This window comes from Gymnodraco acuticeps, unplaced genomic scaffold (assembly GCF_902827175.1).
Source record: "Gymnodraco acuticeps unplaced genomic scaffold, fGymAcu1.1, whole genome shotgun sequence".
In the NCBI taxonomy this organism is placed as follows: domain Eukaryota; kingdom Metazoa; phylum Chordata; class Actinopteri; order Perciformes; family Bathydraconidae; genus Gymnodraco; species Gymnodraco acuticeps.
This window is the reverse complement of record NW_022991582.1, coordinates 229,025-248,506: the sequence shown is the minus strand read 5'-3', so window position 1 is coordinate 248,506 and position 19,482 is coordinate 229,025. Positions and strand designations below refer to the sequence as shown.

At 38.7% G+C, this 19,482-nt stretch overlaps 1 protein-coding gene and 1 long non-coding RNA gene across 4 annotated transcripts in view; one reads left to right on the top strand and one right to left on the bottom strand.

The window, feature by feature from the left end:
• The window catches only part of LOC117533722 (sterile alpha motif domain-containing protein 9-like), an 11,979-nt gene extending 9,659 nt beyond the window's left edge, over window positions 1-2,320 (top strand). For 2 of the 3 annotated variants that reach the window (XM_034197619.1, XM_034197620.1), the window contains 4 exons: window positions 242-370; window positions 499-619; window positions 755-790; window positions 931-2,320. In XM_034197619.1, the coding sequence (XP_034053510.1) occupies window positions 242-370; window positions 499-619; window positions 755-786 (282 nt within the window). In that variant the 3' untranslated portion in view covers window positions 787-790; window positions 931-2,320. Of the gene's footprint in view, window positions 1-241; window positions 371-498; window positions 620-754; window positions 791-930 lie in introns of those variants that run through there. The other variant, XR_004567105.1, reaches the window with a different exon arrangement.
• On the bottom strand, window positions 2,304-19,482 carry LOC117533725. Its single transcript, XR_004567106.1, has 4 exons — window positions 19,417-19,482; window positions 3,384-3,487; window positions 3,220-3,310; window positions 2,304-2,587 (listed from the first exon to the last, which is right to left on the bottom strand). It is a non-coding gene; the product is annotated as an uncharacterized LOC117533725 (long non-coding RNA).

Below are 19,482 nucleotides of genomic sequence, written 5' to 3'. Positions count from 1 at the left end.
ATTTAATGTCGTAGAACAAAACGTGATCCGTCTCTTAAATTTGTGTCAACCACAGACCTTATTTCCAGATATTTTCCAAAAACTAGTTCAAAAAACCCATTGACTGAGACGAGGTAACCGGAAGTGGTAAAATGCTAACTCACTTCCGGGTTTTAGGACTCGTCACTACACCACTCTATAGAGAAATCAGCATTGTAACTTTGAAGATTGTGTTATATCTTTTTTTTTTTTTTTTTCACAGGAAGTGGAAGAAAAGCCAAAGTCTTCTGGATCAATACTAATCCTAAACCCAGGTCCAGACAAGTCCATGCAAATGGGAGAACATGTGTCCCTCACAACAGACCAGGCAGATGCAATCATTCAACCCAGCGTATGTTCCAATCACTTTTTTATTTCACTGTGTAAAAAGGGTTTAACGTGGAGAATGTATCAAGGGAAAAATCCTTAAAATAGAAAATAATGACAGCAATAAAACTTCAACCCCCTTTTTTTCCACAGGCCCGAGAGCTCAGATATGAAAGCATTTTCTTTGAGGTGTTGATCAGAAACACCAACAGCGACTTCACCCTCTGGCTTCAAAGTGGGAAAGACACTCTCTGGACCTGTACCATTCATAAAGGTCAGAGTTTGTTGCAATTGATTTGCAGCCACATTGTACTCTTTAACTTAATATGCATAAACCTATGCCATATGTGTTGTGAATTCAATGTAAGAAAATATAAAACAACCAGCATTGTGACTTATTTTGTTTCAGGAGACTACCAAAATCAAAGCGCTGAGCATTAACAAGGTAAGACGAGAAATACGTTGGATTGATAAGGGATATACGATTACTTCAAACACTATTGCTATCTTGCTCTTCATCACTTTAAGAAGAATTTAACACATAACTGGAAATTCTGCTTACTTTTTCCCCCTGCGTCACATCAGCATGTTCGTGGATCGCCATCAGGCAGCTCTGAAACACAATGAGCGATAAAAAACCCTTCCTGGATAAACTCAAGGAAAATAAGGCGATCTCTGAGACCTACGATGTGAGGGGGATGAAGAGGGGGGGGGGCTCTTGTTTCTGAGCTTCAGGGATCAGAAAGAAGTATGGGAAAGTAAAAGAAGGTAATGTTGCTTATGGACAATTGAAGCATCTGCTGTGAAAATCAGTGCCACGGAACAGTTTCATATCATCAGCACTCAGAGGAAAAAAGTGGCGATATGTTGATCCTTAAACTCTTTTAAAAATCACCTATTTTAGTGATTTATTTGTGGATTTCTGAAAATCATAACACTTATTTTATTTGTTTTATATGTTTTTGTTATATCTGTCTTTCCATGTTTAATTTCTTTCTTTGAAATAATACTTTACTCCAGCCAAATAGGTGTATTGTAAACCCAATGTTTATGCTTTACAAATTACAAATTACAATTTACAAAATATTTATCTAATATATCATATTCCAATCACTTGTATATAGACTCTTATTGAACTATTTTTTCTGTTTTATTTGGAGGAGCCTGTGAATCTGAGATTTTCATCGACATAACTACACTGTAGCTATGTTCGTATGACCAATAAAAGCCTTGAACCTTGAATGTATGTCCAGTTCAAAAGACACAGATTATAATGTTGAAATACTTTTTTTTGTATCTATCGCAGTTCTAAAGCTTTTGAGTAGATTAATTAATCAAAGAAATGAGAGAAAGAGTATATGACTTTTGATGTTGTATTGCAACATTTTTGACTTAATGTATATAATGTTAGATTTGTATGACTATGGTTTTTTTGTTGGTTTGGTTCTTTAATGCCGAAAAAATAAAAAAACGACAGAGTATAGTATGTAATACAAAAGTATTGGTTTGTAATTAATTTATTAATTAGGTTGTGAACACTTTATAAATCATTAATAAGCTTTTATAAGACATGAGATAAACAGGGCAACTGTGACCGGTTGCTTGTCAAATAGTGAGCCCACATTTATCTGTACTGCTAAGCCTTATATTGGCTACTTAGCTTACTTCGTCTTCTTCATCAGCATCCTTGGTATCTGTTGTTCACCGAGTTGATTCTCGCTAAGTAGCGAATATAAGGCTTAGTCGTCTTGCCAAATAGTGAGCCTGTGTTGATGTATGACTATAACTATGTTAAAACTGGTTTACAAATTGCTCTTAAGGATTAATAAAGTGTTTACAACCTAATTCATAACCTAATTATAAGCCCTTTATAAGGGTAGTCTTATTGTAAAGTGGTACCAGAAAAACTGTAACTGAAATGTTACAAAGAAACTGAATTTGAGCCATAAATGACAACGTTTTGCATTGTAAAAAATAGGCTTGGTTTTATTGTCTTCAAATTGTCACAAAAGAAAGTCAAACATGAATGTGTACAGTTCTTTTTGTATGCAAATGATCACCTTAAACAGCAGTGAATAAATACAAACAATTAAAGATCTAACATGTGAGTGACGAACAGTTTAGGAGTCAGGAAAGTGAAAATGAAGAAGGTGAGTCTGGGGTCCGAGTGGCTGATCTTCGCCTTGAGACCCTCGAGTTCAGGACGGCCCTTGAAGCGAGTTTTGTAATCCACCTCTGTGTGCTGAGAGAAACAGGAAGATGAATCATTAGTGTGAGATAACGGGTGCCCATGACAGATGTTTGTGGTTAAAGTGTTTGTCTCTGACCGAAGGGTAAGCCCTGCATCAATGGATGGAAGTCACTTTATTACAAAAAGCAAAACATTCCCAGAAACCTTTCTCCTTATTTATGTTACTTGAGTAGACCCTTACTTTGTTAATGATTGTTTTGTTTATTGTAAAATGCCAACTGTTTGTTTTATTTGATCTATACTTTATTTTCACCATTCAATGTTATTGACTCAAATAAGTGCCTTAAAGGTTTGTAAATGACTCTTGATTAATAAAGTTTTAAAACATAAATAAGATGTGTTTGACTGCATAAAGAAGACTTGTGTTGGTTAGGGTTATGCATAATGATTAGGTGTTTCATCTGGGGTCTTATTTAATATGAGTTTAAGTCTGTTTTATAATGGTTTGGGCTTTGTTATTTATCTTCTAAAATAATTAAACAAACAGACCTACAATGTCAATTTGCCTACGGTGAAATTAGGAAAATCGGAAAATCAAGACATTTCTAGAGCTATTTAGATATACATGTGTCTAATGTCCACATTATTCCCAGCATAGCTTCAGTATAATGTGACTAACTTACCTCCTGCACCGACAGCTGCACTCCCTCTGGTTGATTCTTCAAAAAGAACCTCCAGGAAAATAGAACACACGGTGGCGCTCAGACTTCTTAACTAGAAAGACAAACACAGTTCAATTGTCAGATTTTTAAATAACAACAAGGCATGCATTACTTGTTAGTTGTACCTGCACGACTCGGTTGTGAGTCTTCAGGAAAGAGTCCACAGACATCTTGGTTCCTTACTCCTGCATCAGCCAGACTTCGGTGGTCTTGGTTTTGCAAAGCATAGCTGCGTGAGAAAAACAATAAAATAAATATAGATAATTAAGGAATCTTTCTATTGTAAACATCCTTTTGTGCTTTACAAAATTGCAGTGTCTTCAATTTAGGATTATATTTACGTTAGCTTCATTAAATATTAAATCAAAAGACTATGGCATGATAACATAATTACATTACTTGAACTATCAATCCTTATGTCATCTCAAAATCTGAAGGGAAAAGTTAAACAATTCTCAAAATGTTTAACAATCTGAAAAGGAAAAGTTAGGCAAATATTCAAAGAATATTCATACCTTTGTGTTCAAATGAGTTAAACTCGGAACACACGTCACAGCCCACGACCTTTGCCAGACTGTACAAAAAAATCGTACGTTTTTGCAAATACGGCTCAAAAGCGCCCCCTATTGTGCAGTAGTCACATATAGTTTCTCCGAACTACCCGAAACTTGGCACAGACATTCCTCATAGAATTGCGGACATATTTCAAAACGGCTTCCATTATCCCCGCCCCCCATAAAGTCGGCCGTTTTGAAAAATGTGCGTTTTAAGCGCGTTTTCGGACACTTCTCCTAGGGAAATGATCAGAAAAATTCCAAACCAGGACAAGATCAGCCCATATCCAATATGATGCTAAATTACAAATGAATAGTTGACTGCTCAAACGGGGAGCTCGTAAGCTAACGGAGAATGTACAATTGTTGACTATTTAAATGTCACAAAATCGCTAAAATGAGCTTCGGACGCAAAACTTGGAACACACGTCACAGCCCACGACCTTTTCCAGACTGTACAAAAAAATCGTACGTTTTTGTAAACCAGCTCAGTAGCGCCCCCTATTGTGCGATAGTCACATATAGTTTCTCCAAACTACCCGAATCTTGCCACAGACATTCCTCATGGAATTGCGGCCATTTCAAAATGGCTTCCATTAGCCCCGCCCCCTAGGCCATTTTGAAAAATCTGCGTTATTCATGCATTTTAAGCGCATTTTCACCTCCTATGGAAAAGATCGGAAAAATTCCAGTCCAGGACAAGTTCAGCCCATATCCAATATCATGCTAAATTGCGAATAAAATAGTTGCTAGCTCAATCGGGGCGGATGTAAGCTAACAGAGAATGTACCATTTTTGACGATTTACATGTCGCAAATGACTCCAAACTACTCGCCAGCGACGTGCAGTCAGGGGAGGCAGGGGAGGCAGAGCCTCACCTGTCATACTCCAATGTAACGGAAAAACAACTAAAGAAAAACTAAATAGTAATAATAATAAAATGTCTCCACTGATCTGTGTTGTAAGTGTGATTTATGTTTGATTCCAATCGCTTTTTATAGTCAAAATCAGCAAATTGGCCGAGCTCCGCTACAACTACATGGGAGCGAAGAGGAGTGAGGCAGGGACGAGCTCTGCCTCACGTAAGCCCACAGTAACTGGCTGGAGCGCGGGCACTAATGTAGCGCGGGTGTCAGTACCAGATATGTTCGGGCTACCAGAACTGTCAATGATGCCAACTTGGCGACCTACAAACTAGATATAGCAATCTTGGAGCTATTGCGGCTAGCTACTTTCATTTGAAAGAATTTCGTGGTCATTATGGGGAAGCGGAGGGATCTAGATCGTTCACACATAACAAGCTGTACCGAGTTCCTCCGGCTGCAATTCCGCAGACGGCCGGTGTGTGGCAGCAGAGCGCTGGGAGCAGAGGGAGGTGAGTAGACGGATATGACGGATGACGGATGCGACGGAAATACACCCGAACATATCTGGTAGCCCGAACATGGCTGCTTCTCAGGTCGATTAAATGAAATCCTTGCTTCCCTCACTTGCGTCGTTTCCCTGCGTTTAGTCCCTCCCACCAGGGAAGCATGGAGGGACGCAAGGAAACCACGAGAAGCAGGGAAATTAGTTTTAGGAGCAATGGGACGTCCTTTCCTCCGGAGCGTCACGTGAAGCGACGTCCGTTTGTGATGACGCTGCACAGCTGATCGTCTGACAGCAGCCAGCTCTGTCCCCGTTATTTCCACACACACCCCCGCCTCTGTTAGTACACATTTACTGACACAAACATTAGTATCATCTGTTGTAGACCCCAATAAATAAAATAAAATAAGAACTCATTCTCAAAAAAGATAAACGCCATTCTTAAAATGTATAAACAAACAATAGTTTGATTAATATTGATTAGAGTGCACAATAGGAATAAAATAATTGAGAGAAGAAAAAGAGATATGTTATCTATCAAAACCCAGTTAGATTAACATTCATTGGATTGCACACTTTGTTTGTTTGTTTGTTTGGATATGTAGCACATTAACATTTCAATAGCACTTAATGACTGACTGAATGGAAATAAAAACAATAAATGAAAATGTAAAACGAAAAAAGCGATCATGAAAATGTTTCCAACAAATGAATAAAATGATTTTTGACCACTTTGTTGTTCAGATATATCACATATTTGTAACTAAATGAAACAGGAATTGAAACAAAACACGGTATAAACTGAGGAGTGACTCCCGTGAGGTTCATGTATTATCTTCACTCCGCTGGGAAACGGCTCTCATGTCAAGAAGCATGAAATCAGTGCATGCACTGCATCGTCCAATCAGTGAGCGATACACAGTAAGGGGGCGGGGCGAGTATCTGAGGATTTCATCGGAGGATGGTCTGGTGGTTCCTCGATTATCGCTCCTCCATTATCGCTCCTCGCTCCTCGATCCTCGGTCCTCTGGCAGAAATAAGAGCCATGGGACGGTACTCAAGATGGCGCAGGCAAATCAACTTCCGGTGAGACCGAGGAGCGAGGAGCGAGGAAATGAAAATAGTCGACCTGAGAAGCAGCCCATATCTGGTACTGAAACGGGCACTTATTTTGTGAGCGCGCTCAAGGCAGTTATTGTGGGGTGAGGTGAGGCACAGCTGAGCTCTGCCTCACCTCAGAATGCGTCACCCCACAGAAACTGGCTGGAAAGCGGGCCCTAAGCGCATGCCCGCACCATCTCACTGTATGTCACCAATGTAATGTTTGTATATCCCTTTATTACATTTATCCTCGCCATCCATAGTCTCTAAATAACTTATTTCACGTATATATGATATTTAGGCTCGCTGGTCTCATCATACAACGGCTACATACTGTTATTCTACGCAGAGACGGTAACAACAAACTAGACTTTTGTTTTGAAACTAGAGGGAGATAAGGAGGACATTTACAAAAATGTAATGGAGATTGTTGTCCAGAAGGATAGCATGGACTTCATCTTCAAGTCAAGGTAAGACCACAATTGTAAAATGAACATGGGATCTTACTAAGAAAGAACAATCCAATATTTAGATCATATTTGGGGTATCCTTTTGTTGAACAGTCTGTTTAAAATGAATCGAAGCATCAGACTAAAAAAGCTTTTGAAAATAACCGAACATTTCGATTAAGGTCAAAATATAATATTTGTAAATCTGACTCTGAAAGAGTCAGTGCCTCACCAGCCATGAACCTCACCGCACGTCACTGCTACTCGCATATAGTTATCCCGCTATTCATGAAACGCTGTATACACATTGCTATTATGATGGCACACATATTTCAACTGGATTTTCATTAGCCCCGCCCCCCACAAAAATGGCAATTTTGAAAGATGGCCGTTTTTCATGCATTTTGAGCACATTTTTGCACACTGCTCTTAGGGAAATGATCGGAAAAATTCCACTCCAGGAAAAATTCAGGCCATATCCACAGCCATGCTAAATTGGGAATAAAAAAGTTGCTAGCTCAATCAGGACGGTCGTAAGCTAACAGAGAATATACAATTGTTGACGATTTACATGTCGCAAATTAGAAACTACTCGCATATGGTTGTTCCAATATGCACGAAACGTTGTATACACATTGCTCTTATGATTGCGGACATCTTTCAAATTGCCTTCCATTTACCCCGCCCCACAGAAAGTCAGCCATTTTGAAAATGTGCAGTTTTCATGCATTTTCTGCACATTTTTGCTAAGGCCTCCTAGGAAAATGGCCGGGAAACTTCCATTCCAGGACAAGTTCAGCCCATATCCAATGCGATGCTACATAGCGAAGGAGTAGTCAGTCGCTCAAACGGGGAGCTCACAGCCTATAATGTACCATTTTCCAACATTTAGATGTCAGATAAGCTACTCTGCCTTCCACATCATCTGTCTCTCACACACACAGACACATACACACACACTCACACACACACACACACACACACACACACACACACACACACACACACACACACACACACACACACACACACACACACACACACACACTCACACACTGCTGGCAATGATGTTGAGTGTTAGTCCAGCAGCTCCCTCTGCTGGCGGCACATGCAATTACAACAGACATATATACATTCCATAACACACACATACAGCTCTTAAAGCATATAATATATATCAGGCTACAGCCCATGTATATGTTATGTAAAGCACTATTTGGGTTCATGAAAAATATCAACTGTTTATTTGTAGATATTTACTAAAGCATACAAATAAAGTGTGTAATGTCGGCCTGTTACTTATATTATTGAGTGATATATATTACTATTCTGCTTTCTGCACTGGCCTCAGCAGCTGTTCTCACTGTAATTGTCGGCTCACAATTAATTAACTATTAGTAGAGAATAATGAGTAATGAATATACTTTATAGAAATCTGCAGATAAATGTTTAGTCTTCTCAAGTACCAACTATCAAATATCTCTCCTGATTGTTGGCACTTGACAATCACCTTCCCTGAATTTTACTCAGGTGTAACTAAAGTCTGATTTAAGGGTTGTTTATATTTCACATCATTAATCAGAATCTGCGAAGTAACTAAAATAAATGCAGTGGCGTAAAAAAACAGCTTAACCTCTGAATTGTAGTGGAGTAGAATTACAAAGTAACAATGAGCTGTCATGTGGGTATATATTAATGCTGCTCATTATGGACACAAGCGATTTTCACCAATTTATTAATTATATGTTTTACATTTGATAACACCAATGTGTTTAATACTGGCAACTTCTAATTGTGGGAAAAACGAAAACGTTCAGTAGAGACGTCCCATAGAACATTTTGCGAAACACAATAGCCAGCATGTGTAGTTCTGGGGGGGCGTTCGATTCCAGCTTTGGATAGTCTGGCGTGGTTTCGTTCCATTTCAAACAGCTGTTAGACGCTCGGCGTAACCTTGGCGAGCTGCCACTCCAACATCCAATCCCAGAGCTTGAAGATTAATCACGGGGACTGTAGTCCCAAACGATAGCTGGGGATTATGGGTAGTGTAGTGTCTTCGGCCATCCTAAACTCCGAAATGTTTTTCGGATTTGATATGGCATTAACACCATTTCCCAACGTGCATTGCGGCTAAAACATCCAATCAGCGAGCTTAAACCATAGCTGAGGATCTTGGGTAATCAGTTCAGTGGCTGTGTATCGCAATGATGCTCGAAATGTCCCATATCGGCCTACGTCTGTTTCCGGTTATTTTTATTTTGAAATTCAGTTCCTGACAGACGCCAAAAAAGCCAGAGATTCTGGAATTAAACAAATAAATAAAAACAAGGATAATCGTGTGTTATTGTTGAGTAAATAACAGTGTGTTATTTAGAAAAGAATAACAAATTAGAAGGAAAAAAAGTAGGGCCGGGACTCGATTAAAAAAATTAATCTAATTAATTAGAGGCTTTGTAATTAATTAATCGAAATTAATCGCATTTTTAATCACATATACATATTTGACCTAAGAACAGTGAGAAGCAATTTTTTTCACATGGATTTTAGTATACCATTAGGCGCATTCACACCGCAGTACTTTTCCCACAAAGGTTCATGAGAATTTAGTTCATGAGAACTCTTTGAACCTGGGGGAGGATTAGGCAAATGAAGCCGCTGACGTCACTTCTTCTTCTTCTGCTTTGGGTTTACTGGCAGGCCGCAAACCACTTCACGGCGTATACTGCCGCCCAAAGTCCCCGGCCGGAAGTCCCCGGAGTTGGGGACTGGCTTCAGTAGAAGCTGCTGGGAGTCCCAGCAGCCTTCCGAGTAAATCGCCAGAACGCCGACACCTCCTCATCTCCACCGCTCCCATGTTTTATTTTGTGTTGCCATAAGTTAGTCTCTCTGCGTTTCTGCGCTGGGCTAATGCTAATAATGCTAATGCGAGGATAATAAAATGGCGGCTTCACAACACTTTTTGGGAGTTTTACGGGGCGTGGTTTGCAATCCGCCCAGCCAATCAGAAATATAGCTATTTTCTCACAAGAGAGCCGTACGAAAGTCCCTGCTCTCTAGCAGCTCTCTGCTCTCTAGCAGGGACTTTCGTGGGGGTAAAAAGGTTCTCATGAACTAATTTTAGTACCGGCTCTTTTTGGTGTGAACGCGATAAAAGAGGCTAACGTCCACGCTAGCTTCCACGCTAGCTGCTATATGTTTTGCATTGAGGTGATACTTGAGGCTTGATGTGCTGCGGTGATATGCGAATTCCTTTTTGCATAATTTGCACACAACCGTGCTCTTATCGACGCTTCCATCCGTCCGTTTTTTAAAACAACATTTCCCACTGTTGTTCACTGTGGTTTGTTGTTGTCTGAAGTCATGAACGTTAGTTGGTGCTCCAGTATAATCGGTACGCCTGAAACTCATCCAGTGAGAAACGTTCCGCGGTGCAAAAATAAGTGCGATTAAAATGCGTTAATTTTTTTAACGCGTTAATTTTTGTGTAATTAATTAATCTTAATTAACGCGTTAAAGTCCCGGCCCTAAAAAAAAGGTTTAAAAAAATACAGATTTCAGTATTCTGAGGCTCTGAGCCCCATTTATTTTCCTCACAGTGTGTGTGTGCGCGTGCGCGCCGAAGGTTATTATTCCCTAACAGAACATATTATGTTTTACTGTGTTGTATTTGATCAGATGTGTTGTGGTCACTGCTTGTAAAATGATTTTATTCAGAAAGTTTCCAAATCATGACAAAATATAAAAGCAGTCATAATCGGCCATTTTGTTCATACAAGATCTGTTGTCACTTGCACATTGCACCAAGAGCGGGAAATATAAGTAGGTTACTGTCTTTAAATGTTGACCAGGTGCGTATAGAAAGTTTAAGACATGACTGCTGACTTAGTAGAGTGTGGTTTTTATTACCAGATTTCTTGAAAGTATTAACTCATTGTACTTGCACAAGAATTATCCAACCAGAGTAGCAACCCCTATCTGATAAATAAGCAGTCACTTGAGTTAGTATGGAGCCCTAATTATAACATTAATTGTCAAATGGATACATTTAAATTATCAATTTAGCAACTTCTGTGCAAACAAGCTCAACCACTGCTATCAAATTTAGCCAGTTTACTCCTGATCTTGCAAAGATAACGTCAAAGTAATTCTGATTCAACTAACAATTAACAAGCGGTAAAAAACATAAACGGCAGAGACAGAAACTAACCTTTTAGTTATATATGTTGTTTTTTTTCAAAGAAGACTGCAGCTGCTAACTAGATGAGCATAAACAGAGTCTGCGGTCACTTTAGCTACAAGCTAATATTGCTAACAAACTATCCTAGCTAGTTAGCAGTTAGTTAGCATGTCTATGCTTGTTGAGCTAAACAAATAAAAGGTTAGTCATTGTCTCTGTTATTGTAATTAGTAGGGTGTTGTTTTTGCTAATGCTAACACAAGCTAACTAGTCAAAGTTGGTAGTTCTTTTATTTGGGGTTAAGTACATTGTCAGAATAAGTGAGAAATGAATTTAACTTCTGTTAGACAGCTATATGCCATACATTTTTGCACACATTCACAGTAAATATGTATTCAGTATGATAGCTGTCTAACAGAAGTTAAATCCATGTCTCACTTATTCTGACAATGTACTTAACCCCAAATAAACGAACCCAATAAAAATAGTTATTAAATAATAGTGAAGTCACGTTGTAATAACAATAACTCATCTCTCTCGAGTTTTCCTTTTTAGCTTTGCCAAAAGCCACTGTGTCAATGTTGTCCTATTTGGGTTGCCACCGGAGTTGTCCAATATGGCGGACCATCTCGCACATGCGCACTGCAGATCGGGCAGAGCTGCAGATCGGGTAGTGACAAGCGTGAAGAGTCTGATTTATGCGCCCCCCCCCTGTGTTTTTCAGCTCAAAACTTTACTTTTGACAGATTTGTTGTGTTAGTGGAGATTGATAGCGTTATAAACGTGTGTGTGTGTGTGTGTGTGTGTGTGTGTGTGTGTGTGTGTGTGTGTGTGTGTGTGTGTGTGTGTGTGTGTGTGTGTGTGTGTGTGTGTGTGTGTGTGTGTGTGTGCATAACGTCAACATAGGCCAGCAGGGAGTGAGGATGTGTTGCTCGAACGTCTTTGGAAGAAAGCAACTTCACATGATATATTGGTTAGCAAATATATTTTAATATATAATATTTATATTCATTTTAGCACAATGACAGGTGTTTATTTGTAAATCATTTAGTATAATCACACAAATTCTGTGTTTTATATTTAATAATTCTGTGTTCTTTATTTATTGAATATTCAATACCTGACAAGGTCGGAGATGAACAACTTGGGTCACAGGTTCCTCAACAGTGCATTACAAGACATCTATCAATATGTGTGTATACCTCCACCATTAAACTGTCGTATTCTGCACATTTATTATACTATCTACATACATCTTATAAGAGTATAATACATATGTATAATATCAGTTAAAATAAGTGCTTACACCAGGGTTGCCAACTTTGGGTACCTGGCTGGAGTGAGATTTTGATATCATGGGTTTAATTACATATGCGCACAAAATTACTGCTATCGTGTCAGCAGCAGGACCTTAGCATAGCCTATATATAGGATATATATACAATATATACAAATACACAATATTGGACACAGACTATAAAAGGCACAAAGTTTCATTCACTAATGAAAGTCAAACACATGTTTGTTTCCACTGTTTTATTGTGTGCTTGTCGCGATAAGCAATTAATTGACGTATCGTACGATAAATAAAAATGAACTCGATAAATTGCCATTTACATGAGGATGTGACTAGCAGTTTGAAAGGATGTACTTGAATTATTATTATATATTATCATTATGTCAGTGGTCTAAAATGGTCATACAACGGTGCCGACAATATTATCGTTTATCGCAATAATTTCCGGGAAAATGTATCCAACAACATTAATTATCGTGAGAGCTACACATGAAACACACACACACAAACAAATCTACAGACTTACTCCAAACTGCCAAATAGATTTTTTTGGTTTTAGTTTTGAAATAGGTTACTAACATAAAATACACATTCTGGTAGCCTACTCTCTTGAGAAGAAAAATAAATAAATCTATTACTAAAAAAAAGTAATGCCATTTTAGTTTTTTGTTACTTTGTTCTGAAAGCTGAACCTGCTGCTCCTCACAGAGAGAAGAGGGAAGAGGCTGTGAATTACTTTACATTGTGGATAAGGGTGGATAGGTCCCATTGTTCTGTGTGTCAAAATGAAAGACAGCCCACACACCTATCCAGGGACGTGCACAGACATTTGGAGGGGCTATTGCTCTAAACTGGAAAAAGGGCTTCGCCCCGAAAAAAAAAAACATAAGACCTTTTTTTAATGTAAAAGAAACCAAATGATTATTACATCAACTAAATTGAACAGTAATTCACATCTCATAACAAAATAAGCTAAGGCGACTACTTGCATTCAGTGACTTAATTTAAAAAAAATGAAAATCAGGGACATTTTTTGTTTTGCGGTCCATATCTCATTAAAATATCTAATGTTAGTAACTATTAAAGACAAAAATGGGGACAATTCTGTTCTAATGTAGTTTGACCATTGTAACTGCTGTGCAGTCCAGACATACTGATAAAATAGGGCCTCTAACCAGGGGTTAAATTGGGCCGGGGCTGTCCGGGGCTCAGCCCCGGCACATAGGACGATGCTCTGACGTCATCGCCCTCGCTCATTTGTAATTTGTTTAAGCCATAATGTCAAAACATCTCTCGTTCTTAATATAGACTTTATTTAGGGTCGATATGTGTTGACTTTAAAATTTAAAATAGTAGATCTCTGTGACAGGATATCGTTTTTCCGCTTAGTGAACGTGTGTCTCTGCTCCGATCAGGAGCTGCAGCACCGTGGCTCCTTCGTGCAGAGAGTCTGCAGTGGTACCGCCAAACCCCCGACCCGTCTTGTAACACGGAGCCCGTTTCCTACACCATCAGGGCCGGTTCTAACCAATTTGTTGCCCTAGGCGAGATTTTAGCTGGCGCCCCCCCCTGCCAGAAAATCGTTCAGTAGAACAAATAAAAGTATCCAAGATACACAATAGAATATATAAAAAATAAATGAAAAATCTCTACAAAAGACCAATGCACTACAAAAACAGAAACGTATTGACATAAGTCATATACATCAAAGGCTTCAAATGTATTCAGTATTATATGAACATGTTTTAATTGGGGTGAGGACATCACATCCTCTAGGGGGGTCCGGGGGTATGCCCCCCCGGGAAGAAATGTTTGAACATTTAAAGTAAAATGCTTCAATCTGGTGCACTTAGAGCACACATTACTAGAGACCTGATCTAGGGGGTACAACTCTAACGGCCCGTCCACACAGCGGCGTGCGTTGAAGCTTGCCGGCGGGCGTGTCTGAAACTCGACCAACAACCAATCACATGAATCTCCCGCCCCTGACATACAAGCAGCGGTTTGATTGGCTAGAGCTTGTACTGGCATATGATTCGATTGGCTGACGCTTCTGCCGTGACTTCAAAACTTGAACATTGCTCAACTTTTGCAGCGAGCCACGCCAGCAAAGTGACGTCACCCCATTCAAAGTGAATGGTGAAGCTTTCAACGCACGCTGCTGTGTGGACGGGCCGTAAAACACCCATATGAAAAAGATTGGTTTACATTTTAATAATCAAATAAGTATGTGAACATAACCAATAGCAAATAAATGCAACTTATTTTATTTTTGTTGTTCATTCATATCTTATTTACCTAGTTAACATTTATTTATGCATATTTTTGTATCTCTCAAGTTTTAAACAATATTTTTGGTTTACTGTCCTATAGTATACATTGAAATGATTTCAAACCTGTTTACCCCAATAATTATAAAAGAGTGCCTTGGAAATATGTGTTTACATAAATTGCATTTATCTCTCTCGCTCGATCCTACACCCACTTTGGCTGTGAGCTGCGGACGCCTGATAAGCCAACACCCCCCACTTTCATCAATTACAGTGCGCATCGTACGGGGCAAATGAAAAGTGTAACCGGGATGAAAAGGGTGTTACCTTGACTTAATTATGAATGCTGTTACATCAAGGCCAAAAATTAGGATGAGCGCAAACAGTCAAAATGTTTTTTTCCCTCCCAGAGCTGCCAGCGCAGCGCCCCCCCCCCCAGATCTGGCGCCCTAGGCGAACATCTATGTCGCCTATGCCAAAAACCGGCCCTGACTTAACCTAAAAACTTATTTAATTTGTTTTCACAATTACTAATGTCATGTTTTTTTTTATTCTTGAAGAAAATGTCTTTTTTTCTGGCATTCTTCCAGGATTAACAAAAATAAGAATAACATTGCAAACTATCTTTGAAGTAAATGGCTGTTGTTAAACGCTTCCCACATTTACTTCAATCGTACAATAGAAAAGCTAAAAGTACCCAAGGAATACACAATAGAATATATAAAGAATAAATGAAAAAATCTCTACAAAAGACCAATATACTACAAAAACAGAAACGTATTGACATGTTGGTAATATACATCAAAAAGGCTTCAAATGTATTCGGTATTGTAGGAACATGTTTGAATTGGGGTGTGGACATCACATCCTCTAGGGGGGACCGGGGGTATGCCCCCCCAGGAAGAAATGTTTGAACATTTAAAGTAAAATGCTTCAATCGGGTGCACTTTGAGCACACATTACTAGAGACCTGACCTATAGGGGTACAACTCTAAACACCCATATGAAAAAGATTGGTTTACATTTTAATAATCAAATAAGTATGTGAACATAACCAATAACCTACCATAGCCAATAGCAAATAAATGCAACTTATTTTATTTTTGTTGTTCATTCATATCTTATTTTACCTAGTTAACGTTTATGCATATTTTTGTATCTCTCAAGTTTTAAACGATATGTTTGGTTTTCTGTCCTATAGTATACATTGAAATGATTTCAAACCTGTTGACCCCAATAATTATAAAAGAGTGCCTTGGAAATATTTGTTTACATAAATTGCATTTATCTCTCTCGCTCGATCCCACACCCTCTTTGGCTGTGAGCTGCGGACGCCTGATAAGCCAACACCCCCCACTTTCATCACTTAAAGCGTCCATCGTACAGGGCAAATGAAAAGTGTAACCGGGGTGAAAAGGGTGTTACCTTGACTTAATTATGAATGTTGTTACATCAAGGCCGAAAATTAGGATGAGCGCAAACAGTAAAAATGTTTTTTCCCTCCCAGAGCTGCCAGCGCAGCCCCCCCACCCCCAGATCTGGCGCTCTAGGCGACCGCCTATGTCGCCTATGCCAAGAAGCGGCCCTGTACATCATGCTAAATATGTCTGCATAAAGCTGAGTTATGATCGGTCATAATAACACAGAATTTGGTGATGATTAAATAGTTTACAGTGAGATTTACTCCCATACTTTTGGCCATACTCACGCAGCCCTACAAATAAATTGAGATTTCCAGACAAATGTTCTTTAGCAAGTGTGCAGAGCAGTGTTGATTTAAAAAAGCAATTTGAAGGTTGGATATTTGTAAACCTTTTTTTGTGTATATATATTCATAATTTAAGATGTAAATGAATTCCAGTTTATTTGTAGTACTTTCTATTTTTATTTTGACATTTGGTGGCATCAATGTCTGCATTTGATACAGATAATGGAGCAGTTGCTTTAGGGCCACAGTGTAGGCCTATATCCCTTAAGGTCAAATAATGAGATCCTCGATCATGTTGATTCGGCCACAACAGAAAAAATAAAAATAAACTCTCGCTCTCTCCAGAGGGGCAGGTCAGCCAAAAAGGCCAAACGGGCCGTTGCCCTGGCAACATTAGCCCGTACCTGTGCACGTCCCTGCACCTATCAATCATCAAACCGTGGGGTCTTATTTCATTACGTGTTGATTTCTATCAACACGTAATGTTGTATCGATGTATATAGAGATGTACTACAGCAAAAGTATTCTCCGTCGGGACTTCCTGCAACAACACCACGCCGTTATCTTGATTCTGATTGGCCAGAAGACATTATCAAAGATGTTCTATTGAGAAGACGATCACTACCTGACAAAAGTTTTCAAAACCGTTTCTAGTCTTCGGTATTCTTGTTTTTGGCGTGAGAATAGTTTGGGCAGCGTGAGAGCGTGAGATTGAGAGTGAAAGCGTGTGTCACACGCCAGATGCGTGAGAGTTGGCAACCCTGGCTTACACATACAGCAGTTAACATTGCAGGAAAGCAACATATTAGTACTTTGTCAGGCTTATTTATACCCCCAAAGCTTTTTTCTTATTCAAAATAAGACCTTAACCTAAAGTATTCTTTAATGTTTAAATAAAGCCTTATTAGTTTGTCTGTCTGTGTTTCCTATTAATATCTAATAATCAAAATAATACATTTCAATAACGTGCTTTAACCACCAGGTGTCCCTTTCTATCAGCTGTGCACCGTTATGGTGTAAATACAGCCTATCTACCAATTGGATCAAATATAAAAGTCAGCCGAATTAGTGTTGATACTGCAAGGAGACGTATTGTGTGAAGAGAAATGGAAGATTTTGTTTGATTGTTGATATATTTATGATCCACGTCACATATTCAGTTTCGGCGGCAGTTGTTCCTGTTTGTCTAGAAGTCTTCTCATCAGGGCTCTATAAATAGCGAACTACGGCAGATATGTCATATTTAATGCAGCCGAACCGTGTATTACAATGCCGTTATGTGATGACTTTCAAAGAGAAAAGGAAGCACACTCGGAATAAAGTATCATTTTATTTAAAAAAAATGTTTTCGTATTTCACATCAACAGGAAGTCCGGTTAACTAAAATGTCCGTGCGGAACAATACCCCAACCCATAGATCCGTGGGTGAATAATGTAATCACCACATTGCACACATCCCTTCACATTTCCATTTAAATTTCCATTAAAGTATTTCGTGAGGCCTTCTAAAATGTTTTTAAATATAATTAGGGTTGTAGTTGAAGACTTTGTAAATTATTGCGTTGCCTGGCAACGCAATCGCACAACGGCACGTCCATTAATACAGATACTGATACAGATTTCAGTATTCTGAGCCCCTACTCTCCCCATAACAAAAGGCAACAAAAGTCCTACATTATTCAATTAAAATAAAGAAGTAAAAACAATAAGTGTGGCTTGATATTGAGTAAGACAAAGGTTGATAAACGCTGTGAGAATGGATCTGCGGGTAGCAATTCGCTCGCGATCTCAAGTCGTCTACAACATACGTTTAGGGAGCTATATAGAAGCCTATGGACATCCCGGAAAGTTGAAAATGTACGCTAAGGGCCCCCCCCTTGCGTTGGAAAAAGCCGACACAGGGGATTTGACATAACGTCAACATAGGCCGACCAGGGAGTGAGGATGTGTTGGTTCGAGAGGTTAATTTGTTTATTTTTGTATGACACATATTATGACGTTGAGATTTCAGCCCCATACAAAGCATGATATCCAAAATGAGCAGTGGCGGTTCTAGAACATTTTACATGGGGGGGCAAAGGGGAGGCAAGAGGTCATACCAGGGTGGCATAGGAGGGCGGACAGTACGTGGTATTTTATACTGTATATAACCTATTTATTGTTAATTCATGCCCTAACACAAGTGTTCTTAATGCACAAGAGAAACAAGGTGTTCAGACAAACAATCGGGTGCCCTTTGAGTCCCCCAAGCTTACCTCAACCATTTTAAATGAAAGGAAACTACAAAATGTATTTTAAAGCAATGAATTAATGGAACAGGTTGTTTTGCATTACAATGTCAAACTAAATATATATTTTGTTTAAAAAAAAATTGGTTGTCTTAGACAGACATATTTGCATGTCCTCACTAAGCATTATTACATAATAATTTAATATTAAACAAATCAAAATGGCCAATTATCCCAAAATGTTGCTGCTAATATAATCATATGCTTGTCAACTTTAACTGGTCAAAAATCAATTCTGAAAAAATACTTGAATTATCTATGAAATTGCAATATTGTCCCTCAGTTTGTTTCAACCCCGTCACGCCATATTATTTACCCTCCTATTAAAATAATGGATCAGTCCATGTGTGATCTGCATTGAGGGAATTACGTCACAAAAGTGTCAGTTTCTTCTCTTACCTATATTTCAGTTTTTGTATTTTCAGATTAAGATTGACAAACTCAACATTTCAACTCTGTTATATGAATTAATAATAGTAAATAATTGTTTATTACAAAAATAAACAATAGTTTTGCAAAATATTACAATTTTGTAATGTCCTTGGCTTCCATGTGGTGCCATATCTTAGCTAAACAAGGTCTCATGCCTACTTTTTGTCAAAAACTTCAACCCTGTTAAATTTTTTCAAGGAAATTCCAAGTAATTATTTATATTTTGTGCCTGAGGTGGGAACATGTAAGTACTACTACCAGATGTTATGACCAAACATTTTGGTTTCATTTTTCAAAGATATAAAGACCCAAAAGGCACCCGATTCAGAGAATACTCAGAATTCTGCATACTGTAAGTACTTAATTATAATTAAGTACACAAATGACATCACCCATCTCTTCAGAGAGCTACAGGTGACCTGTGCAGCAACACATTTCAATCAATATTTGTCAATACTAAGAGCTGCTAGATTGTGCTGCTGTAATGGAATATGTAAGGAGAATAAGAACATACCATGTGGTCCAGCTGGAGTCTCCTCTGCCTCCTGATCCCTGCCTCTGGCCCTCTCTCTGATACTTC